At 36.6% G+C, this 21,810-nt stretch overlaps 3 protein-coding genes across 6 annotated transcripts; 2 read left to right on the plus strand and 1 right to left on the minus strand.

Moving 5' to 3' along the window:
- The first annotated feature begins 2,258 nt into the window (after nucleotides 1-2,258).
- LOC133695047 (oxygen-evolving enhancer protein 2, chloroplastic-like) lies at nucleotides 2,259-3,792 on the plus strand. The gene is made up of 4 exons (XM_062116806.1): nucleotides 2,259-2,599; nucleotides 2,804-3,036; nucleotides 3,203-3,253; nucleotides 3,473-3,792. The coding sequence occupies exons 1-4, from the start codon at nucleotides 2,356-2,358 to the stop codon at nucleotides 3,731-3,733; spliced, it is 789 nt and encodes a 262-aa protein (XP_061972790.1). The 5' UTR covers nucleotides 2,259-2,355; the 3' UTR covers nucleotides 3,734-3,792.
- A 571-nt stretch (nucleotides 3,793-4,363) lies between these two features.
- Nucleotides 4,364-12,108, minus strand: LOC133695046 (WD repeat-containing protein 26 homolog). Of its 4 annotated transcripts, XM_062116804.1 has the most exons (7): nucleotides 11,955-12,081; nucleotides 10,824-10,997; nucleotides 10,132-10,218; nucleotides 8,756-9,652; nucleotides 7,566-7,667; nucleotides 6,553-7,182; nucleotides 4,364-4,806 (listed from the first exon to the last, which is right to left on the minus strand). In XM_062116804.1, exons 4-7 carry the CDS (start codon nucleotides 9,551-9,553, stop codon nucleotides 4,591-4,593), a joined length of 1,746 nt encoding a protein of 581 aa, XP_061972788.1. In that variant the 5' UTR covers nucleotides 9,554-9,652; nucleotides 10,132-10,218; nucleotides 10,824-10,997; nucleotides 11,955-12,081; the 3' UTR covers nucleotides 4,364-4,590. The 4 variants fall into 4 exon arrangements, with proteins under 4 accessions (XP_061972788.1, XP_061972786.1, XP_061972787.1 ...); XM_062116802.1 differs by lacking the exon at nucleotides 10,824-10,997 and having other exon boundaries at nucleotides 11,955-12,108; XM_062116803.1 differs by lacking the exons at nucleotides 10,824-10,997; nucleotides 11,955-12,081 and adding an exon at nucleotides 11,666-11,925.
- A 252-nt stretch (nucleotides 12,109-12,360) lies between these two features.
- Nucleotides 12,361-21,601, plus strand: LOC133695044 (DExH-box ATP-dependent RNA helicase DExH6). The gene is made up of 14 exons (XM_062116797.1): nucleotides 12,361-12,796; nucleotides 13,549-13,639; nucleotides 13,782-14,094; nucleotides 14,300-14,374; nucleotides 14,617-14,661; nucleotides 16,154-16,244; nucleotides 16,357-16,415; nucleotides 17,545-17,703; nucleotides 18,052-18,104; nucleotides 18,340-18,373; nucleotides 18,495-18,584; nucleotides 18,678-19,682; nucleotides 19,787-20,878; nucleotides 21,021-21,601. The coding sequence occupies exons 1-14, from the start codon at nucleotides 12,646-12,648 to the stop codon at nucleotides 21,411-21,413; spliced, it is 3,651 nt and encodes a 1,216-aa protein (XP_061972781.1). The 5' UTR covers nucleotides 12,361-12,645; the 3' UTR covers nucleotides 21,414-21,601.
- Nucleotides 21,602-21,810: the final 209 nt, after the last annotated feature.

Genomic DNA, 21,810 nt, shown 5'->3' on the forward strand with positions numbered 1-21,810 from the left:
TCTCTGACGCGGGTCGTGTGGACCGCCATCGTACACGCTATAAATAAACAAGTTAGAACTAACGGTCCCAACTCCCAACCACCAAGCCGAGCAAGGGAGAGGGGTGGCATAGGCATGTGTTTATGCTTCAAAACGACACAAGCCATTGCGTATCATGAATCCTTTGTATAGCATAATTCATAGTTTTTAAACCCGGCCCGATCCAAGGCCCGGATTCCAGGTTTTGACCGGGTCACGGGGTCGGCCGGGTCAATCTTTATTTTTTAAAAAATTCAAAATGACGTCGTTTTGGTAAAAAAAAAAGTCAACGAATTGTAACCGGGTTTTGCCGGGTCAACCTGCCTGGTCGGCTGGGTCATAACTTTTCTTATTTTTTCATCAACCCAGCTCGGGGTCGATCCCCCAGGCCGAGTTTCAAAACTATGGTATAATTATTCAATATCGTCTTATATTAATTATGGGGTTGTTACTTGGAATAACCCGCCTAAAAAAACCTAAAACGAGCTCTTAGATCTTTGTGGAATGTACATGCTATTTGCGCCGAAACTTTATTTCTATAATTAAAAAAATTAAATTGTGCGGTGGTTGATTCGATGTGATCCAGTTAACTTAAAGGGTTTGAAGGTAATTTAAACAACATTAAAAACATAGTTTGGCTAAAAAAAATTTAAGATTACATTTATAAAAAAAAACTGTGGCGAAAACATATTAGATCGACCCGAATTAACTCAGGTTAATTTGCTAAATCAAAGACTTGGATCATGAGATTAAAATAATCTCATAGAAGCAAATCAAAACCAAATATAAAACTCAATTCTCAATTAAATCAATGTTAAATGATGAAATTGGAAAAAAATCAATTAAAAAAAAAGAGAAAAAAACAAACAACTCGGGTTAACTTGTTAAAACTACAACCCAATTTATGTGACTGAGATAACAAATTAAAATAGACTATGAAGCTCAATTTCTAATAAAGTTAACCCAAGTTAACACGTGAAACTCATGATCCAGTAATGAGACAAAGATAACATCATAAAAATAAAAAATTAAATAAAAATATAAAACCTAATTTCAAATCAACAAAATATTGAAGGATAAAATTGAGAAAAAAAATCAACTTAAAAAGAACAAAAAAGCCCCAGTTAACTCGTGACTCGGGATAAAAAAAAATCTAATATTGAAATATGAAATTAAAAAAAAAACAAATATAAAATAACTCAAGTCAATTTGGGTTAATCGCTAAACTCATAACCTGAGTAATAAGATCGGGTAACTTCATATAAAGCAAAAATAAAAATAAAAATTATGAAGCCTAAATCCAAATCAACCAAATATTAAAGGATGCAATAAAAAAAATAAAAAAATACATAAAAAATCATAGCTAACTCTTTAAATCCATAACCCAGATCATGAAACCAGGATCAATAAACCTCATGCTAAAGGATAAAAATTAAAATAAAAAAATTAAATCTTAAAAAAAAAAATATTGTTCAGGTGAAAAATGGGACAACAATGAACTTTTCTTCTTAGTTAGTTTATGCTAGATTATTAGTTCATGTTATATAACGAGTTGAATCAATTTTTTTTTTTAATTTATAAAAGAAATATTTAAGTATTGCTTATATTTATATAATTAAAAAATTAAAATATGTAAATATAAATTTAATATGATTTAATTAAATTTAATAGGTTTAAATACAAGGACTTAGATTCAAGGCATGTGTCTCAGGTCCAAACTTAGGTATAAAGATCTGGCTAAAACTTCCAATAGCTTAGCAATTTTTGGGGCAACGACACACTGTTTTTTTGCATAGACTACTTCTATCATGGATCCTTTTGTTTCTGGGCCTTTGGCCCATCATTTAAACAATACTTGTATGTTAGAATACTACTTAATATTAAGCCATTGTTCGATAAAAAGGTATAAAGTCCGCTATATTTATGGGCTTAGCCCAGTATTAGAAAAGAGCCGAAATATCCTGGGCTCATTCCAGGCCTGGTTGTGACAGGCCGAAGGTAGAAAATAGAAACGGATCGGATCCCTTCGAAAATTACTTGTATGTGAAGAACCCATCTATATTCCGACGACGAAGCACGGTGGACCCCAAAGCAAGAAGAAGTTAAAGTTGGAGTGTTGATTCCAGGTGGCAGCAGTCAGAACCACTACAACCTTATCCCACATCGAAAATCTGATCTCTTCTCATCATACAATATCCAAAACCGTCCAATGGCCTTCGCTTATCGCAAGCACAAGCATCCAAACCCGGTTTCTAGACACCACAAAGCCCACCAAACGGAGGTTGATACACAGAACAAACAACCTAAGGTTTTCAGGGAGTGAAGAAAAAAACGACCATGGCCTCCACATCATGCTTCTTACACCACCATGCACTAACCACTCCTGCTAGATCAACCTCATCATCACAACGCCAAGTGGCTAACCTCAAGCCCACCCAGCTGGTTTGCAGAGCCCAAAAGCAGGCAGTACAGGAGGAGGATAATGGTGCCGTGTCTCGCAGATTGGCTCTCACAGTGCTCATTGGTGCTGCTGCCCTTGGCTCCAAGGTAGCTCCTGCTGATGCTGCCTATGGTGAATCTGGTAATGCATACATGCTTGTCCTAATCGCTAGTCGTCTTAATTGAAGTTGGACTCTATGGGGGTTCCTGCTTGAAATGTTGGCATCATATATATCTTTGGGGACAATCTCCCCAGTTATGCTTTCTTCCAATACACTTATTAATAAGTATTCACGAGAATCGATCAAATTTTGTCTTACTGATAAGTTGATACGGTCATTTGCAGCCAATATTTTCGGGAAGCCAAAGAAAGACACAGATTTCTTGCCCTACAATGGAGATGGATTCAAGTTGTCAATTCCATCAAAATGGAATCCAAGCAAGGAGAGGGAGTTCCCTGGTCAGGTTCTTAGATACGAGGACAACTTCGATGCCACCAGCAACGTTTCTGTCATGGTCATCCCAACCGATAAGAAATCCATCACCGACTACGGTTCCCCTGAGGAATTCCTCTCCAAGGTAATGCATAACCCCCTTTCCTAATCTTAATCCAGTAGATTTATATAGGAGTTCAAATCTACGTTGAAGATTTTTTTAATTAATATCAAGCTTTCTTTCAAAACCTGAATTATTTTGGAAAGATGGTAGAATATTACTGACAAATATTTTGCTCTGGTCACTGCAGGTGGATTTCTTGCTTGGAAAACAATCCTCCTTGTTTGCAACCGCATCTGAGGTACTGTCGAAACAACCGAGAGAGAGAGCATTTCTTGATAACGTTGCAGTATAATTCATTTGATTTCTCATGTTGTTTGTATGAAATGCTAAACAACTTCTCTAGCAGGGCAACAACGGCTGCAATTGTCAGACGTCGAGCTATTTTCTGTTTTTAATCAACCCACAGTGGCAGTGTGTATGCATTCTTATTTGATGTAAATCTGAACTGATCATGCAGGGTGGTTTCGACACCAATACCGTGGCAACAGCTAACATATTGGAGACATCAACTCCAGTGATTGGTGGGAAGCAATATTTCTTCTTGTCAGTACTGACAAGGACTGCTGATGGAGATGAAGGTGGCAAGCACCAACTGATCACAGCCACTGTGAAAGATGGCAAGCTTTACATTTGCAAGGCACAAGCTGGAGACAAGAGGTGGTTCAAGGGAGCAAGAAAGTTCGTGGAGAGCGCAGCAAGTTCTTTCAGTGTTGCTTAAGAGACTTAACTAAGGAATTGTATGTAAATCATATTTTAATCTATGATGTTTGTTTTGAATTGTTGTCTAGCTCTCCTTTTCGCTAAGATTTTAAAGAGAGTGCTGATTAAGGGAGTTGGGTGGAGTGTGGTTATGGATATTTGCATTTAAAGGACCATGGGTTCAAGATACTTGATTATGCAAGGATACGGGTTACCTTTTGTGTTTAAAGCATAGACATTACTGCCCCATGACGCTTCACAAAATGCTTCTTGATGGAGAACAAAAACATCAAAAAGTTTTTTCTAACAAAACACATCGAATCATTTCTCGGGGGAGAAAAAACCCTCACACCAATTTACAGGTTCTGTCCAAATGTTTTCTTTATCAACCAGGGCAAAATAAGACCACCTATCTAATAATGCACAAGAACGCCAGGTCGGTTTGATGGATGCCCTTAATAGCCAAAATATACGTTCCTTCAAGGTGGCCTTCTACACCATAACATCAGAGGCATGGTGCCATTAGATATCAATCCCAGATGACTTGAAAACCAATGCAATGAGCTTGAAAACCATTGCAAATTTCTTGCAACAATTTCAGCCAACGAGAATTACAGATGCAAGAGAAACTATATGGCGTACAGGTGAATGGAATCAATACTCCGTCTAATCTGTAACTATAATAACATCACCCCATCATATAAATAAATGCGTCAACAACATTATTATTTTCTTAGCCTTTTAATAATTAAGGAAAGAAATCATCCAATGCTTGTTTGACATGAATATCTGCTGGAAACAAATTAAAGTATATACATGAAAGCAATGGTCAAGGAAAATGAGTATTTATCTGAAAATATCATGCTTGGGTATCTTTCAACTCCCTCCATTGCAGTAGTGGATGCCATTGCAGTGAGCACTCTTGTGCTTCACCTGCAAGGCATTTACACCCCATATTCGAATGGTACGATCATCACTAGCAGATGCTAACATGTGTGGATTTGCTGGATTCCAGCTCACGCAGTTAACTGCTCCCGAATGACCTGGCAATGCCTCTACAAGCTCTCTTGAGGCTCTATGCCACAAATATATCTGCAGTTATAGATAATTTGCACTTCAAAAAGAAATGATAACAGCACTTCAGAATGTCACTAGAATATAAAATTAAATATCCAAAACCAAAGAGTTTCATCTACCCTTGTAATAAACATTCACGTTTCAAACACAGCAAGCCTAAATTCATCAAAATGTGCTGAACTTAGTTACCTGCATCCCCTATTTACAAACCAATTGCCCAAAATGACAACAGCATGACAAGCAAAGGCTCTTTTACGAGATTAGATTCCAGAATGTTCCAACAGCTTCTTCTTACATGTGTAATTATAATACCATACAATGAACACAGCACAATCTATGTGGAAACAAATTTCACAATACAACAGAGAACACAGGCCAGAAATTTCCAAGTTTCCTGGGATTTATATTGTGGTGTGTTAACACTCCACATGTGGCTAAATATTTTAAGACTCTTGATTTCTTACTCTAATTTCCATAGAAAAATTACCAGTCAAATAATAAGTACTATTAAAAGTATAGTAACAAGAACTCATGCAAAAAGAGGTAGGCCTAATGTCCTTATCGACAAGTCTAACAATTCCCGGAGTGTTTTTCCCTCGGTTATTCATATGAGAGGCTGTTTATGGTAGGATCTTAACTATAAATATTAATATCCTAAAAAAGGCGTAATCCTGATAAATCAGTGTTCTCTGTGCAAGAAAAAAAAACAGCAAAATCCACCAATGGCCTTCTGTTACACATTTATATTCAAAAATAAAACTGAAATGCAAGACATTTTTCCATTCCTTCAGATTTTATTTTATTTTATTATACTTTGATAATGGATGATTTCTTAATCTTGGCTGGTTACTCATTTTGTTTGTGATTTAGTTTTTAGTCTAGAACGAACTTTTTCACAAGTATGTTTTTATCCATATAAAGGAATGTTATTCTATGAAAAAAAAAATGATAAGGACATTTGATAAATTTATAAAAATGCATATGAGTATATACAAATACCTGTAACTCACCATGCGCATCTGAGCTATTTCTAAAGGTTTTTGGTCACAAAACTGTCAATGTAATTTCCATTTTTTCCCTCCAAAAAGAACAGGATGGAATACTATACATGTATGGCAAATTGTTGATATAATAATATGCAGAAACATCACAGGACATGTACAACAAAACAAAAGCATTGTAAGCTTTTTCTGGGGTTGAAGGTGTTGTTTATGAAAAGTAGATTTCTCTAAATTATTCTCTAGGTTATCAATTAGAACTAGTCAGTATCCATTATGATTTTTATGCATGGTTAGGGGGGCAGGATAAATAATTTCAGTGTCATACAAATTTAAAAGAAACTACAGTATGGGCAATCCTATGGCTGTGATCTACATGACATCTCAACTGCTTAGGAACAAACTACACAATCAGTTACCTAAGAAATGTACAAAAAACCTGACCTTCTTAAAAAAGGCAAGAACTAACATGCAATATTTGATTCAAATAATGCCCTTCTCTTGATTGACCTAACCAGATCATTTCCAAACACCTTTCGAGATAAAATGGGTGTTAAAGAAGAATAGAAAAGGAAATATTCCCACACAAAAGTTTATGGTTTACGCACAAATAGATGAACAAAACATCTGAATTTCTTGTATACCTTTTGAACTTAAAGAAAAAGATGCACAAGGAAAAGTAATCAAATAGATGAACAAAACCTCTGAATTTCTTGTATACCTTTAAACTTAAAGAAAAAGAAAGCTACCAAAAAATCCATACCTGAGAGTCCTCACTACCACTGGCAATAAAAGCTTGTTCATGTCCCCCAAAACACGATCTAATAACAAACCGAGTACGCTTATGGCCCTTGTATGTGGCAACAAGCCTGATATCACCATCTATATTCCAAAGATGAATTTCCTGGTTCAGAAGATTAACCAGCAAGAACCTGTTATCCCTTGATAATGAGAACGAAGTTATTGCTTGATCCTCTTCAATCACTCTCTCAACTTTAGCTTCTCTATCAAGTAATAGTAGTGCAGTTCCTCTACACATACTTATAATCTGCTTCCCATCACTCGTTATCTCTAAATCAGAAATCTTCAGAGTTCGCTGCCCTTTCCAACATTCTACCTCTTTCCCATCCAATTCCCACATGCAGATGCTCTTATCATTGATGCCAGAAAATATCCATTTTCCATCTGGAAACCATCCACATGACACCAGGCCAAGGCCCACTTTCTCATAAACCTGAAGGCATTCACCAGAAGAAACATCCCAGCGCCTGACAACCTCCTCCACCCCACAAGTGAGAAGCTGATGGTCATCAGGACTCCAAGAAACAGAGGAGACAGGTTTTTGGTGACCAGATAATCTATGCTTCAAAGAAACTCCACCATTTACATCAATCTGGAAAACATGACAAATTAATTTTCACATATAAAATTGTTTCATAAGCAGAATGACATGGATGCATATGGGCCTTTAGCAGTCCCTTGTTCTTTGGATAAATCAATGGTTGTTGAGAGAGTTGCACGTAGTATACAAGGCATACCCTGTGAAGCTTAGAAATAGTAATGGGAATTAATATTTGATTATTTAAGAATTTTAATAGTGTATGATTGCTATGGATGCATAAACAGAGAGTTTATTTTTTTCTGACATCATATGAAAAACCTATTACTGAATATGCCAGGCAGAATGTTGCAAACAAAACCAAATAAAATATGGGAGAAGGGACATGAAAATACAATTGAATAACAGCATAAAATACTAAAAATAAATGATTATACCTCCCATATGATTGCTGATTGATCGCTAGAGGATGAAGCTAAGTATTTCCCATTATGTGAAAATTGTAAGAACCAGACTTCATCTGAATGTGCTTCTAATATCTGTTCCAGTGGGAATAAAAGAAAGACTCAATCTAGTGCTGCCAGTAATACATAGAAAGCCAATTGAAAGCAACTGAAAATGAAAAGGAGTGGTCTGCCCATCGAAATAAAATCCCAAGCAAAAGCAAAACAGGAGGAATATAGAATAAAAGAAAATCATCAGTTCACGATCCTTATGAGCAGACAAGCATGCTCTTCATTCACAAAAGAAATAGCCATTAGGCTAACATTTTAATGCTATTAAGACTAGTATAGGGTACATCAGCCTCTACATACCGAGTATACCACATATATTATACTCTTCAGAACAAGGTGGAAGAACAAAAGAAGTAACAAAGAAGAATCAGGCAGGTGTAAGGACAAAGGCATGAGGAGTAGACCAAGGACAAAGGCATTCAAAAAATCTAACATGGGGACTGAATCAAGAAATACCTAAACAATGTAGTTATCTTATGAAATCCTTGTAGAACTCAAAGAAGAAAGGGGTCATAAAATGAACTTCATGGAAGATAGAAGTTCAAGTATCTTCCTAGCAGAATTCCCCTCAAAATAACTTCTAAAACTTGCTAGGAAGCACTTTTCTCTAAGCTAAACAGGGATTAGTTAGTTCGATGAACAAATTATTACAAATTCAGGCACTTTTCTCTAATAAGACATTGAACTTTCAGGATTTTCAGTTCCATAAAAAATATATATATATATATATATATATATATATATTTTAAGAATGTCACTAAAAATAAGTTTTAAATCTAACCAAGAAGCACTTATTTCAAACTTGAATAGGATTACTAAAAACATACAAGTTAATCGCATCAATCAAACTATCCCTCTTTACTTTCCCAATAAAAAGATGACGTGACAGATTTATTCAACTTTGATTACTCTTCTGACCCCACAATTTTTTTACAGTTTGGCATTAAGAAGATAATAGCTCTGCATAACTAAAATTTGTTCAAACCACGCAAAAACTAACAGTTAACGAAGAAAAACTCTGCAGCATGGAATACAATCTTAAGCCAAAGAATGAAATAGCAAAAGACCTCCATATAAAGCTACTGTTCCCAATCATGAAAATATGCCTTAACCTGCAAAGTTCGAGAAGGAATCTGATCTCTTCCACACTGATGATCCGAGTATAAAGACATTTCTTTATCCAATAAGTTGTGAAAGATGCAAGCATCTTTTTGTAAGGTAAGAGCCTGTTCAACTAAATGTTCCAATCTGTTTTCAGGTATTATAACTCTTGGGGGAAGCAGTTTCTGCAGTTCCTCCAGCAGCTTGGTCCGAGACTTTGTCCTTCCATAGCCCTGATTCGAAGACCCATCTGAATCACAATGTGTAGGAAATACAATGCAGGAGGAAAGCTCCCGAACTCGACAATTGTTAATGGAGAGAGGAGTAATCTCAGTCCTCAAGGTCTTCAAAGCTTCCATAATTTTGTCCCCATCCAAAAGTTCAAAAAACTTCTGCTCCAATATCAGAAAAGATGCTGCCTTGACAATGCTTTCATCCTTTAGACCAATTTTATGTAATGTGGCTACACTTTCATCCCAACTGCCATCGAGAATTTGCTGTGTAAATATATCTACTGAAGATGAATACAATGGTATCCCTGACTCTTCCTCTAAACGCGCATAACTCTTCTTATATCCAAGAGAATATAATGCCTTGGCTATTATTCTGACAAATTCAACTCTTTTAATAACTCCTTTCGAACCAAGAACCTCTCCATCCCCTTCAGATTGTAGGGGACGAGCCATCAAATCCCTAGAAGATCCAACTATGGGCTCTGTTAAAGATGAACCGTTGGAAAGACCTGTCAACCTTCCGGAGGCTAATTTCAGGCGTTTTAAGGCTGGTTCATCATCGTCTACACCTCCCATGAAATGTGCACCTCAGCCCATATATTACAGCAAATGTAGCTAGACAACCAAGGAATATATAATTTAAAATGCGTCCAATGTATCACAATAAATATTTTCCTGCATAACATAGACAAGTAAAATTTGTTAAATTGGGAGCAAGGATGAGACATAGAGTCATAAAAAAGTTCTCCCCTTGAGTATCTGATCTTATGGACAATCAACAACAATCTCACTTATACGAGTCATTCTATGGGTTAACTTTTCTCAAAAGATGTCTTTGTCAACTCATCTCTTGGTTTCTTTGCACAAGCTTCTGTAATTATCACTCCTACTGTCACTGCTATGAGATTTAGAAACTTAAAATTTCACTTTTCGGATAAAATTTAAAATCCTTCTGTTCAAGAGATAAATTGGTGAATCAAGTATAACTTCAGCAGAGCATCCATCAATAAACCTAACAGCGTTTAAGAATAAGAATGACAGAATTTTTAAATGATCGGTAACTTCTGCTGGTTCACAGTTTTAAATAGGCAAGAGAACTGATTTCTAAACCATTTTGGAGGGAAAAACTGAAGTGCAGGGATAAAGAAGCGGACCTTGAGAATAAGTTTAGAATAACTGTGAAGCTTGAAGGAAGAAATAACACCTCAAATGAACTCCACTGATGTTTCACTTTTCATTATCTGAATCAAGCCAAAAGTGAAGGAATAAGAATTTCCCACGTAACAATATTGAAGATGGACTTAATAATTTCATTTTTCTTGCAACTTGAGGTTTAGTATATTATAATTTTCACTTCCTAGCATCAATAGCAAGCCCTGCTGATTTGAGTTCTGCAAAAACAAACTGGGAAATATGTTGTTATGATGGTTTTGAAGGCAGACAGCTACATCAATTAGAGAATATGTTATCATCTAAACATGGGATGCAATGGAAGACTAGATAATAGCTGGCTTTAAGAACATGGCCATCTACTGAATCAGATAATGTAGGCTGATAGCTGCACATTACAGATTACAATTCTTTATCTCTATCAAGTTACACTCTGATATGTCATGGTGCGGAATATGATAATACATTGACTCCAAAGTAATTGAAATTCAATAGCTCATCATGCTGCACTTGTATCAGTTGTTTGAGTCAAATAAAACAGCATCCCCCCACCCCACCCCCACTTGAAGAACTGGGTCCTTGAATTACATTTGATTTTAAAGTTTTGAAAAGTGATTATTTTCTTAAAACTCGTCAATCTTTTCCTATATAAATTTTGAGGGAATGAATTACTCACACTTCCATTAACTTCAAAAATCCAATCCACACGCCACATTTAAAGACAGACATTTGATGTTTGGTAGCTGAAACTTCCACCCGATAATTGTAAATTCTTAAGAGACTAGGAAATCTAAAACCTGGAACTTGCGTCTTCATTGAGGCAAACCAAATGCCAAGGAACAAATTTATCCTGGACAAAAGTTTTGATTCGGTCATGGAACATGTTAAACAATCTCCAAGGATAACTAATTTAAGTCCTACAGTGCCACCGAGACCACAGACATCTAGTGCCCAAGCATTGTCTTTATCAGCATTAATTCTTGACAACGTATGCTCAAAAAGCATAGATTTCAGCAAGTCAAATTAACATGTTCATCAATTAGAACCAGAAAAACTCATTTGGTTCCTTAACAAGGAATCAAACTGAAAAATCCGAAACTTTCATGATCAACAAAGGCCATGAAACAAAAATGTTAACGAGTAACCACACTAATTGCACAAGAAACACAAAATAATAATTGAACCAACACATTACAGTAATGATATACAACAAATACTCAAAACCCGTAAAACCATATGAAAAAGCAATTATTTTTCCAGGAAAAAATAACAAAATCATTTTAATCTCAGTTCATATGCAAAAAATAAGTTAAAACCCAGATCAGAAACAACCATTAACGCAATAATACACCATCACCAATCACTTAATAACACAAAACACCAAATCTACTCCAAAAACCAAGCACCCAACTCACAAGCCATCACAAACAACAAGAGATGAAAGCAAACAAAAAATATAACACAATCAGGAAAAAAATAAGTGCAAATTAGGATTTAAAAGAGCAAAATCTGAAATACCCAGAAATCGAAATCAAGTTTGGTAGCCGATTCGGATCATGAGAAAATGAAACCGATTGAGAGGACCCAATACAAAATAATCAGAAATGGGTAAAGGTAAAAGAGAGTCTCCTGTTTGTTTCTTTGTCGGTTACATTAAAAGTAGGATATAAAAGCACGCACCGGATTAAACCCAATTTTTTTTTTTTAATACAAACTTGGAAATACTTGTTAGTGATTATAAGCAGCAAATAGTGATATTATTATTTATTTTATGAAAAAAAATAGAAAAAGTGAAATGGGTTGGTACCTTTGCTTTGTGTATTATAGAAAGAAGCGAAGGATAAAGAGAAGGGAAGGAAGAGAAAGAGAGAGGAGGGGGTTTGGTTAACTCTTTGCGTGGGGCAAACAAACTAAATGGGGTTATGTAGAGACGTAGATTAGATATAGAGAGAGGGCGTGTAAGAGAGAGAGAGAGAGAGGGAGGTGGGGACTGGGGAGGTCTGCAAATCCTGCTTTCACATGGACTCTTAGCCCTTTTGTGGCCCTGCTACGAAATTGGCATGGTATTGTTTGTGAGAGTGGCCCATTTTCTTATCTTGGCTGGACTGGACTAGGATTATGTTTAGGATTGGGTCAAACTAACTAGTAACTAGGCTTCGTTTCTTAAGCCTAAAGCATGTTTCCCATGTCAAAACCTAATTACTGAATTTCGAAAAGCTAATCTAAAGAAGAAGAAAACAAAACTCAGCCTTCCTGTATTAATAAGAGGTGGAGGTGGGGGTGGAGGGAAAACCCCAAAGCAAGAAGAAGGTACCCTAAAAACGAAGAGGCGTGCAGCCCTTCAAACAACAACGTAATAAAAGAATCGACAGGGAACCCTCGAAGTATACCCCTGTTCCGTCCCTCTTCTTTTCGACACTGTGTGTACGTGCATAAGAAAGACTGTTGTCACACACCTAGTCTTTCCTTTTTTTTGACAGCAGACAAAAACATAAAACATGAACAATCAAGAAACCAAAGCACAGAAAGGGAAAATGGGTAAGAAGAACCAGAGGAAAGCGGCGCAGCAGCAAAACCCTAGAGTTGCAGAAGCTACTCTTATTCGAATCTCGAAAATTCTTGAAAGTTTCCGTGCTGCCCCCGATCAAGGTATTATTGACTTTACCACAAACCTCCTGAACATGTCTAGGTCTCTCCCTTGTTTTGTTTTCTCTCCTTAAATTATTTAATCTGGGTGTTTCTCATAGTGGGAATTGTTTAAAACTGAAAATTTTCATATGGGTTTTTCTTTGTTTTATAGTTGAAGTAATGAAAATGGTGGAATTCTTTTTTTTTTTTTAGATTGTGGTACTTCACTTTTTTTAAAGAAAACATTAGAAGTAATTCACTTGTCACTTTTGTGATGAATGTTGTTCTTTAATTCTAGAAAGAAAAACAAATACCGTTTACTTGGTTGCTATATATTGGCTAGGCGTGTTCTGTTTTTTTCCTGTTTCCTTGAAAATATGCTGTTTAATTTGATGAAGCTAATATAATTAAACCTGGTAGTATTTGTTCATTAAGTATGCCTATTGATCATGAAACTAATATAATTAAATTTCGTAGTGTTTGTGTGATGAAATAAAAACAATTTTTCTTTTTTCAATCTGCTGTGAAGGTTTCTTTTTCTTTTTTTTCATTATCGGTTTAGAACAAAGAAATTATCATGCAGGCTTTGTCTAGTTCTATATGTTTCAATTTAATCCTGATTAATTAGAAGAACATTAACTTTATCATTACGAGGAAGAACATAATGAATGGTCTTTACTATCCTTATATTACAAAATGTGGTTATTTGATATCGCCCACTTGAGAATTTATTTTGGAAGATCAGTATATTGATGTTTGGATGCTGCATGCAGTTTACACATTTGAAGCTAACCTATCAAACTATGACCGTGCTGTGGTACATGAGGTGTGCAAGAAAATGGGTATGAAGTCCAAGAGTTCTGGGTGAGTGCTTATTTATGTGTCTATGCTTTATCTGACATTGAATAGTGTAAATATATGCCTGTACAAATTCTTATCTTTAACTTGGTCGTAGTGATTTCTTCTGATTCCAATATAGTTTCTAACAAACCTGAAATATGTATAGGCGTGGGGGCCAGCGACGTGTTTCCGTTTACAAGAATACAAAGAAGTTAGATGATGTAAAGGGGAAGGAAAACCTCACTCATTTGACATTTTCAGGAGAATCAAAAATGGTTTTGGGAGAACTATTTTCAAACTACCCTCCTGAAGAAGGAGGCTTTGGAGCAGAAATAGAAGGAAAACATAGTGGAACTGCTGGTAAAACACGAGAGAAAAAAGATGATATCTTCTCTAAACCTTCTAGAAAAAAAGCAGAAATTGCAAAGAAGGTTGAATCATTTGCTTCTAGAATAGAAAAGGATGTAAAGTTAAAACAGGTTATACAACTTAACTCACTGATTTAGAATTTCGATGCTGTATCTTTATTACTGTCCTCCTACTAGTAGAGCTTAAAGATTTATGCATTCTAGTGATGGCTATTGGTGAAGCTCTATTGTCCTTTCCCTTTTAAAGATCTTATAAATTTTTCAAAGAAGTTGTCTGACAGTAAATGATTTCTGAGATTCCATCATATGTGTGCAGATTGTTGAAGGGAGGTCTAAGCTTCCGATTGCATCCTTTATGGATGTCATTACATCCACTATAGAATCTCACCAGGTAATGCCTAAAGTTTTAGAATCGATGATTTGTCTGCTTGTCTCCTCAATTGAAATTGCGTTAGACATAACTTTATTATTGACAATTCTTTATGTCTATCAGATATGTATTGAATGTGGATTTAGTTGGAGGAAGGAATTGTTTCTAAAAACTGATTCCTTGTTTGCTTGTTTGAGCGACATTTGATGATTGAATTTACCTTATTTTCCAAAACTTAATGGTCACTCAATTTGTTTATGCAGGTTGTTCTCATTTCTGGTGAGACTGGGTGTGGAAAGACCACACAGGTTACCAATTCTCTGCTCTGTCTTCTTTATGGTATATCTAATATGGCTTGTAGAAACTGTGTTTCAGAAGTAGCTTTTCTTGCTTTTTATTGTTGTCAGCACATAGACAATTGCATGTGTAGTGAACATGATATGCAATCATGTTTCCTTTGGGTATGTTTTGCTACTAGTCTTTTGGATGTCCAAGTCCCATTTGGTTTTAATGGTCAAATGACAATTTTTTTCCTTAATGTTACATCTATGTTTGATTGCATCATTCAACTTTAGAAACTTGGATAGGTCCTTGGGCTTCAGAACTTTGGTTTTCGCTCTGCATCAGTCCATCTTAAAAATATTGCAAAAAAATTAATAAGAATTGAGATTGACAAACGCATATTAAAACAAGGTTGAAGTCTGCCTCAAGGGGAAAAAATCTCTTTCCCTCAACACACACACACACACAAAGAGTGTCTCTCTAAGAGCTTCAACATTTTTCTAAAGTGTTGTATCTCTCGCCAATCAATACCCCTCCCTCTTGAGCTCGGGGCACCTTCTGGTCATCTACTGTGTTATTTTTAGCAACCAAATGAGCTACAGAGGTATTGATCCAAAAATAGTCGCAGCCCAGATCATTGGTGGATACAATCATCATTCCGAAGGGGCATGTTTTTGGTTTATAATTTAATAAGTTTGCAAAGATAGTTATGTTTTAATTAAAATCAGTGTTGAAGATTTTGTCAGAATCTCACTGCTACAGATTTGATATCATGGCATAATCTGCCACCTGTCACATCTTTTGTTGCTTCAGGTGTTCAAAATTAATATGAGCTTTCTGCCATATGTCATTGTGATGTGGAAACAACCAATTGTGTGAATTTGAAAGACTTGATTGAGCATTTTATAAATTGAAAGTTCACAAATGAGCATTTAGTTCTGCAATCAAACCATATTTAGTGGAAGAAGAGTACAGGTTTTAGTAGTGTAGGGAAAATCTTGATATCTGCCAACTTTAGCTACTTTGCAGGATAGGTTAGGCAAATATGTGTTTAAATTGCTTGGTTGAAAAGGTTGGTTTTGGGATTACAACTTAGAATGTTGTCTATAAAGATGATGTAGGACAACTTTGGATTGGTATCCCACAAAGGATTCATAGTGAGCTAGGTTTGGAGGAATAGAGATTTTAGGTGGGAATTAGGGGGTTTGATGTGTGTGGAATTGAGATCCACTTAGGATGTGTTTTAGGTGGAATTGGGATTGTTACTATATAGCAAATGACCAAATGAAGAAAAAGGAAGAAGAAAAGAGCACTTGAGAAAAGAGAATAGGAAGAAAAAACACAAGGCCACCCCTCAAACTAAACAAAAAATACTCATAATTCCATTATTCAAGTTCTATGATTACATAGAATAGGTGCTCCTTTTATAAGCACATGTGATGAGGCATCCATTCCCTTGAATAAACCTATGATTATTTTCATTATCATTGAGTTCTGTACTTGTTAAACATGACACAGGTGCCACAATTTCTTTTGGACCACATGTGGGGAAAGGGTGAAGCATGTAAAATAGTTTGTACACAACCTCGGCGTATCTCTGCAATATCAGGTTTGTGCCACTTGCCAAGCACGTGAAGTTCTAGCTGTTGATATATTTCCAACATATTTGCTTCCCTCGCTTTATGCCAAAATTTTATGCTCTTGATTATTCTTTTGTCTAGTTTCTGAGAGAATTTCTTATGAAAGAGGAGAAAATGTTGGAGATAGCGTTGGATACAAGGTACTTCTCACAAATTCTTGATGACTGTCACAACCTTGAACTAGGTGATTTGAATAATTAGACGAGTAAAAAAAATTCTCTTAATTACTAGTACTTCATAAAAGTGACAACAAGGTTGGAAATCATTAGGAGACTATGTCTCTAACGGACTTTTGTTGATAGATACCCGAGAGACCACGTCCTTTCGTTATCCCTAAGGACCTTCTTGTAACTTTAGGTGTTTGGTAGTCAATACTGATAGGGAATGCAAATGTGTATGTTAGGGAATGAAATTTTAATATATTTTTCATTCTTGTGGGGGAGGGGTTGTGGGTGTGTAGGAGGATAGGAATGAAAGCCACCCCACATGACCATACCATTGCTAACATAGCAGCCCACACAAAACCTCTACTAGCCACCACCACTATGATAGTCTCCCCTACCACCACACCAACCACCCTTCCCATACCACACCACCACCACCAAAACCACACCACCATCCTGCTACACTTTCTACACCATGTCCCATTCCTCACTAGCACTACCATCTACTCCACATTGTCACACCACTAGCACAAGCACTCTTTCTTTATTGCCTATCTTTACCTGTACCACTATGGTTTTGTTATCAAGTCTTTTATGGTTTCGAGCTGCATGTACCAAATGCAGTAATGAGACTTAATTTGTTATTTCTATTCCCTGTTTTTTCTGTTTTTTTATTCCTGGCAACAAAATGGCCATCAGGAGTTCACTGGGGTTGGTACTGGTTAGCTCAAGCTATTTGATCCAAGTTAAACTATGTCGATAATTAAAATTTTAGATTTCCCACTGTTAGGTATTTCTTGGATTGGTTATTTTCATTTCTCACCAGAATTACCCTTGGTATTGTTTCTCAACATGAACTATTAATTTATCTTGGGGTTTGTGGATGTCTCACCATGAACTATTAATTTATCTTGGGGTTTGTGCAACACTAAATCTGGAAAATAGAATATTGTATCCATTAAATCCTGCCCACATGTTCATGCATAGCAACCATTAACAAACTTCACCTTGGATCCTAAATTCTTCATTGCCATCTTATTTTATGTATGGAATTGGTTCTACATTCATATACTGTACTGCTGCTGACTCAATTTTTAAATATTAGATTCGTTTGGAAAGTAAAGGTGGGAAGCACTCGTCAATTGTGTTCTGTACAAATGGGATTCTATTGAGGATTCTGGTTTCCAAGGGCATCACTGGGTCGCAGAATGAAGCTAATACAGCGGCCAAGGAAAATGTTTCCGACTTAACTCATATTATTGTGGTATTTAGCTACAGTCTTCCTAATCTTCCTTTTCAATATCATTGTCTCTAACTTGATTAGGATCATGTTATATTTGTTTGGGGTGACGTTGTTTGATTAGCATTTTCTGCTTGACGGTTTTATATCTTGGCAATAGTTAATTGGTGTAGTCTAGTGTGTGTGTGTAAAATGTAAATAATAAACAGAACAATGAAACAGCACCCAGCAGACTCTGATTTTAGCATTGCCTTTTCCAGAATAATACCATGAACTCAGATGATTCTTTCGATCCCCATTATTTCAACTTTCTTCATAAATACATCTATATGCAATAGGTTGCTCACCAATGACCCCATTTTTGCTGTACAGGATGAAATTCATGAAAGGGATCGCTTCTCTGATTTCATGTTGGCAATTATTAGGTACTAAATACATGATTTTAAAATTTTCAAGCAGTTTTATCTTGCTTTAATTTAATAGCTATGACAATAATTGAGCCTTAACTCGAATCTTTTCAATTGAGGAAAATTTGTTACATTGGAGGATATAATTCTGAGATACTTAGAATCAATACTGAATGTTGATGACTTTGTGTGTAATTCATGTATACTTTCCATTATTGGATTATTTTCTCTGAAATTTCTTCCTTATGTGCAGGGACATACTTCCTTCACATTCTCATCTTCGGCTGGTTAGTTTAAATTTTTATGTTCTATTCTAAAAGGATCCATCAACGCTTTTAGGATTGTTTCCTTATCTTCAACAATTTTGATTAGCAATTAATTATTGAATTCTTATAATCAAACATGCAGATATTGATGAGTGCCACTCTTGATGCTGAACGATTTTCACAATATTTTGGTGGCTGCCCAATTATCCGTGTTCCTGGGTTCACTTATCCTGTAAAAATTATTTCCTAGAGTGTCAGTTAAAATTGTTTATCCTTAATAATCTTATCATTTATTGTTGGTTTTTTTTTTTTTAATATTATTCAGGTCAAAGCTTTCCATTTGGAGGATGTGCTTTCTATCTTAAATTCCAGAGATGATAATCATCTTGATTCTGCTATGCCAAATGTCCTGGATGAAGGTCATGAATTAACAGAGGAAGATAAAGCTGCTTTAGATGAAGCTATTAACTTGGCTTGGTCAAATGATGAATTTGATTCCCTCCTAGATTTGGTTTCTTCTGAAGGAACCCCTAAGGTGTATGATTATCAGCATTCTGCGAGTGGACTGACACCACTGATGGTCTTTGCTGGAAAGGGTAGGGTTGGTGATGTTTGCATGCTCCTCTCTTTGGGCGCAAACTGCAATTTACAGTCCAAGTGTGGATTAACAGCACTGAAATGGGCTGAACGAGAAAACCAGGAAGAAGCTGCTGAAGTAATAAGAAAACATGCTCAGAATACCTTGGCTGATTCCTCGGAACAACAGCAACTTCTTGATAAATATATGGCAACAATTAATCCTGAACTTATTGATGTGGTTCTTATAGAGCAGTTATTAAAGAAAATATGTGTTGATTCCAAAGATGGTGCTATCCTTGTTTTTCTTCCAGGGTGGGATGATATAAATAGAACGCGGGAGAGATTACTTGCGAACCCGTTTTTTAAAGATGGTTCCAAGTTTATTATAATCTCTCTCCATTCTATGGTTCCATCTGTGGAGCAAAAGAAGGTATTCAAACGCCCACCTCAGGGTTGCCGAAAAATCATTCTTTCAACTAATATTTCTGAAAGTGCCATTACTATTGATGATGTGGTATATGTTATAGATAGTGGACGCATGAAAGAAAAAAGTTACGATCCTTATAACAATGTATCAACTCTTCAATCATCCTGGGTATCTAAAGCAAGTGCAAAGCAACGAGAGGGACGTGCAGGGCGCTGTCAGCCTGGAATATGTTATCATCTATATTCAAAACTCAGAGAATCTTCTTTGCCAGATTTCCAAGTTCCTGAAATCAAGAGAATGCCAATTGAGGAACTCTGTTTACAGGTAATTTTTCTATAAATTCTCTCTTTAAATGTAGGCATGGGTTGTGAAAGCTTTTATGATTGCTTATTTTCTCTTTCGTTCTTTAACTCTTGTCCTCATTACAGGTGAAGTTGCTTGATCCCCATTGCAAGATAGAAGCTTTCTTGCAAAAGACATTGGACCCTCCGGTTCCAGAAACCATACGCAATGCTGTTGCTGTTCTTGTAGATATTGGGGCTTTATCAGTGGATGAAACATTGACAGAACTGGGAGAGAAGATTGGTTGCCTACCTGTTCATCCATTGACGAGCAAGATGATTTTCTTTGCCATATTGATGAATTGCCTTGACCCAGCTTTGACACTGGCATGTGCATCTGATTATAGAGATCCATTTACCCTTCCTATGCTGCCTAATGAAAAGAAGAGAGCCGCTGCTGCTAAGTTTGAGCTTGCTTCATTGTATGGTGGGCACAGTGATCAGCTAGCAGTTTTAGCAGCTTTTGAGTGCTGGAACAATGCGAAGAATAGGGGTCAAGAAGCATGGTTTTGTTCACAATACTTCATCTCTTCAAGCACCATGAATATGCTGCAAGCCATGCGTAAACAGCTCCAGAGAGAACTAATACGCAAGGGGTTTATTCCAGAAAATGTCTCTAGTTGTAATACAAATGCGCATGTTCCAGGTATCGTCCATGCTGTCCTTGTGGCTGGTTTGTATCCAATGGTGGGGAGGTTCCTTCCACCTAAAAATGGAAAGCGTGTTGTGGAGACTACTAGCGGTGCTAAAGTTCGGTTGCACCCTCAGTCCCTTAATTTTAAATTATCATTTTGGAAATCTAATGACTACCCATTGGTTATATATGATGAGATAACTCGAGGAGATGGGGGCATGAACATAAGGAACTGTACTGTCATTGGTCCACTGCCATTATTGCTACTCGCAACAGAGATTGTAGTCGCACCTGCAGAGAATGATGACGAGGATGACGAGGAGGACGACGACGACTATGATAGTGCAGATGGAGCTGAAAGTGATGAAGATGGAATGGAGATACATGGCAAATTAGGCACTCAACAGGGTGAGAGGATCATGTCCTCTCCCGATAATTCAGTTATGGTTGTTGTGGATCGGTGGCTTTATTTTGGAGCAACAGCCCTTGACGTTGCTCAAATTTACTGCTTGAGAGAGCAATTATCTGCAGCAATATTATTCAAAGTACGTGCTTCAGTTTTCTTCTCCTTGTCTTTTCTGAGTCTGAATAGGATTCGTTCCAATACACACTGATATACTAGGTCTTCTCCTTCATCAAACCTTATTGTTTAACCTTAATTTGACGATGTCATCCATTTTCTTTTAGGTGACACATCCTCACAAAGAACTTCCTCCTGCTCTTGCGGCCTATACATATACTACGGCTTGTATTCTGTCCAATGATGGGCTATCTGGGATTTCATTACCAGGAGAATCCGTGGAGTCACTGACTTCAATGGTCCATGCGACAGAGATTGACGAGTCCTGTTCAGGAAGGAGAGGGATCAGTCAGAATCCAAATAGCTTCCTTAGCTCGCTGAAGAACAACACACAGCAGACCGCTCCTCGGTATCACAATGCTAGGAGTCCTAATCAAAGGCCTACATTGCAAGGCTCCACATCAGCTGGGCACAATATGCAAGGGCCATCGGGTCCAAGGGGAGATTCCTATAAGCGGCAGCGTGGAAATGCAACCAGACAGCACGTACGCTATTTGTAGGGATTCAGCTTGATTCATAGAAAGTTCATGACAGTGATATGGGCTTGTTCACTAGGCGTTGTCCCGGCAATATTCTAGTGTAACAGTCCCTCGGTTTTTTGGTTGGGCTAATGTACAAGTTGCCGAGTTGTTGCTCAATATTGTTTGTGTTGTTCCTTCTTTTCATTTCGGTCGATTAAATTTCTCTACTCTTTAAGCGTGTTTCTTTTTTTTGGGTACCAAACTTATAAATTTCCGTCCATAGTCGAGCTTGGTCCACTTTGGAAAGTCGAGCTTGGTCCACTTTGGAAACCATGATATCGAGAAGCCGCGTATACAAAAAACTTAATAGATATCATCAAGTGTTCTAACAAAACATAACGGAGTCCGTTTGTAAATTAAATATTTCCCTTCAATC

Source organism: Populus nigra, chromosome 5, assembly GCF_951802175.1.
Source record: "Populus nigra chromosome 5, ddPopNigr1.1, whole genome shotgun sequence".
NCBI lineage: Eukaryota > Viridiplantae > Streptophyta > Magnoliopsida > Malpighiales > Salicaceae > Populus > Populus nigra.

Excerpts from the sequence above, each read along its gene's own strand:
- LOC133695047 (XM_062116806.1), top strand. The coding sequence starts at position 2,356 with ATGGCCTCCACATCATGCTTCTTACACCACCATGCACTAACCACTCCT. Across the intron at positions 2,600-2,803 it reads TGCTGCCTATGGTGAATCTG|CCAATATTTTCGGGAAGCCA; the intron begins GTAATGCATACA and ends GGTCATTTGCAG. Across the intron at positions 3,037-3,202 it reads CTGAGGAATTCCTCTCCAAG|GTGGATTTCTTGCTTGGAAA; the intron begins GTAATGCATAAC and ends TGGTCACTGCAG.
- LOC133695046 (XM_062116802.1), bottom strand. The coding sequence starts at position 9,553 with ATGGGAGGTGTAGACGATGATGAACCAGCCTTAAAACGCCTGAAATTA. Across the intron at positions 7,183-7,565 it reads AATCAGCAATCATATGGGAG|ATTGATGTAAATGGTGGAGT; the intron begins GTATAATCATTT and ends CATGTTTTCCAG. Across the intron at positions 4,807-6,552 it reads GTGGTAGTGAGGACTCTCAG|ATATATTTGTGGCATAGAGC; the intron begins GTATGGATTTTT and ends CTATAACTGCAG.
- LOC133695044 (XM_062116797.1), top strand. The coding sequence starts at position 12,646 with ATGAACAATCAAGAAACCAAAGCACAGAAAGGGAAAATGGGTAAGAAG. Across the intron at positions 14,095-14,299 it reads AGGATGTAAAGTTAAAACAG|ATTGTTGAAGGGAGGTCTAA; the intron begins GTTATACAACTT and ends ATATGTGTGCAG. Across the intron at positions 20,879-21,020 it reads CTGCAGCAATATTATTCAAA|GTGACACATCCTCACAAAGA; the intron begins GTACGTGCTTCA and ends ATTTTCTTTTAG.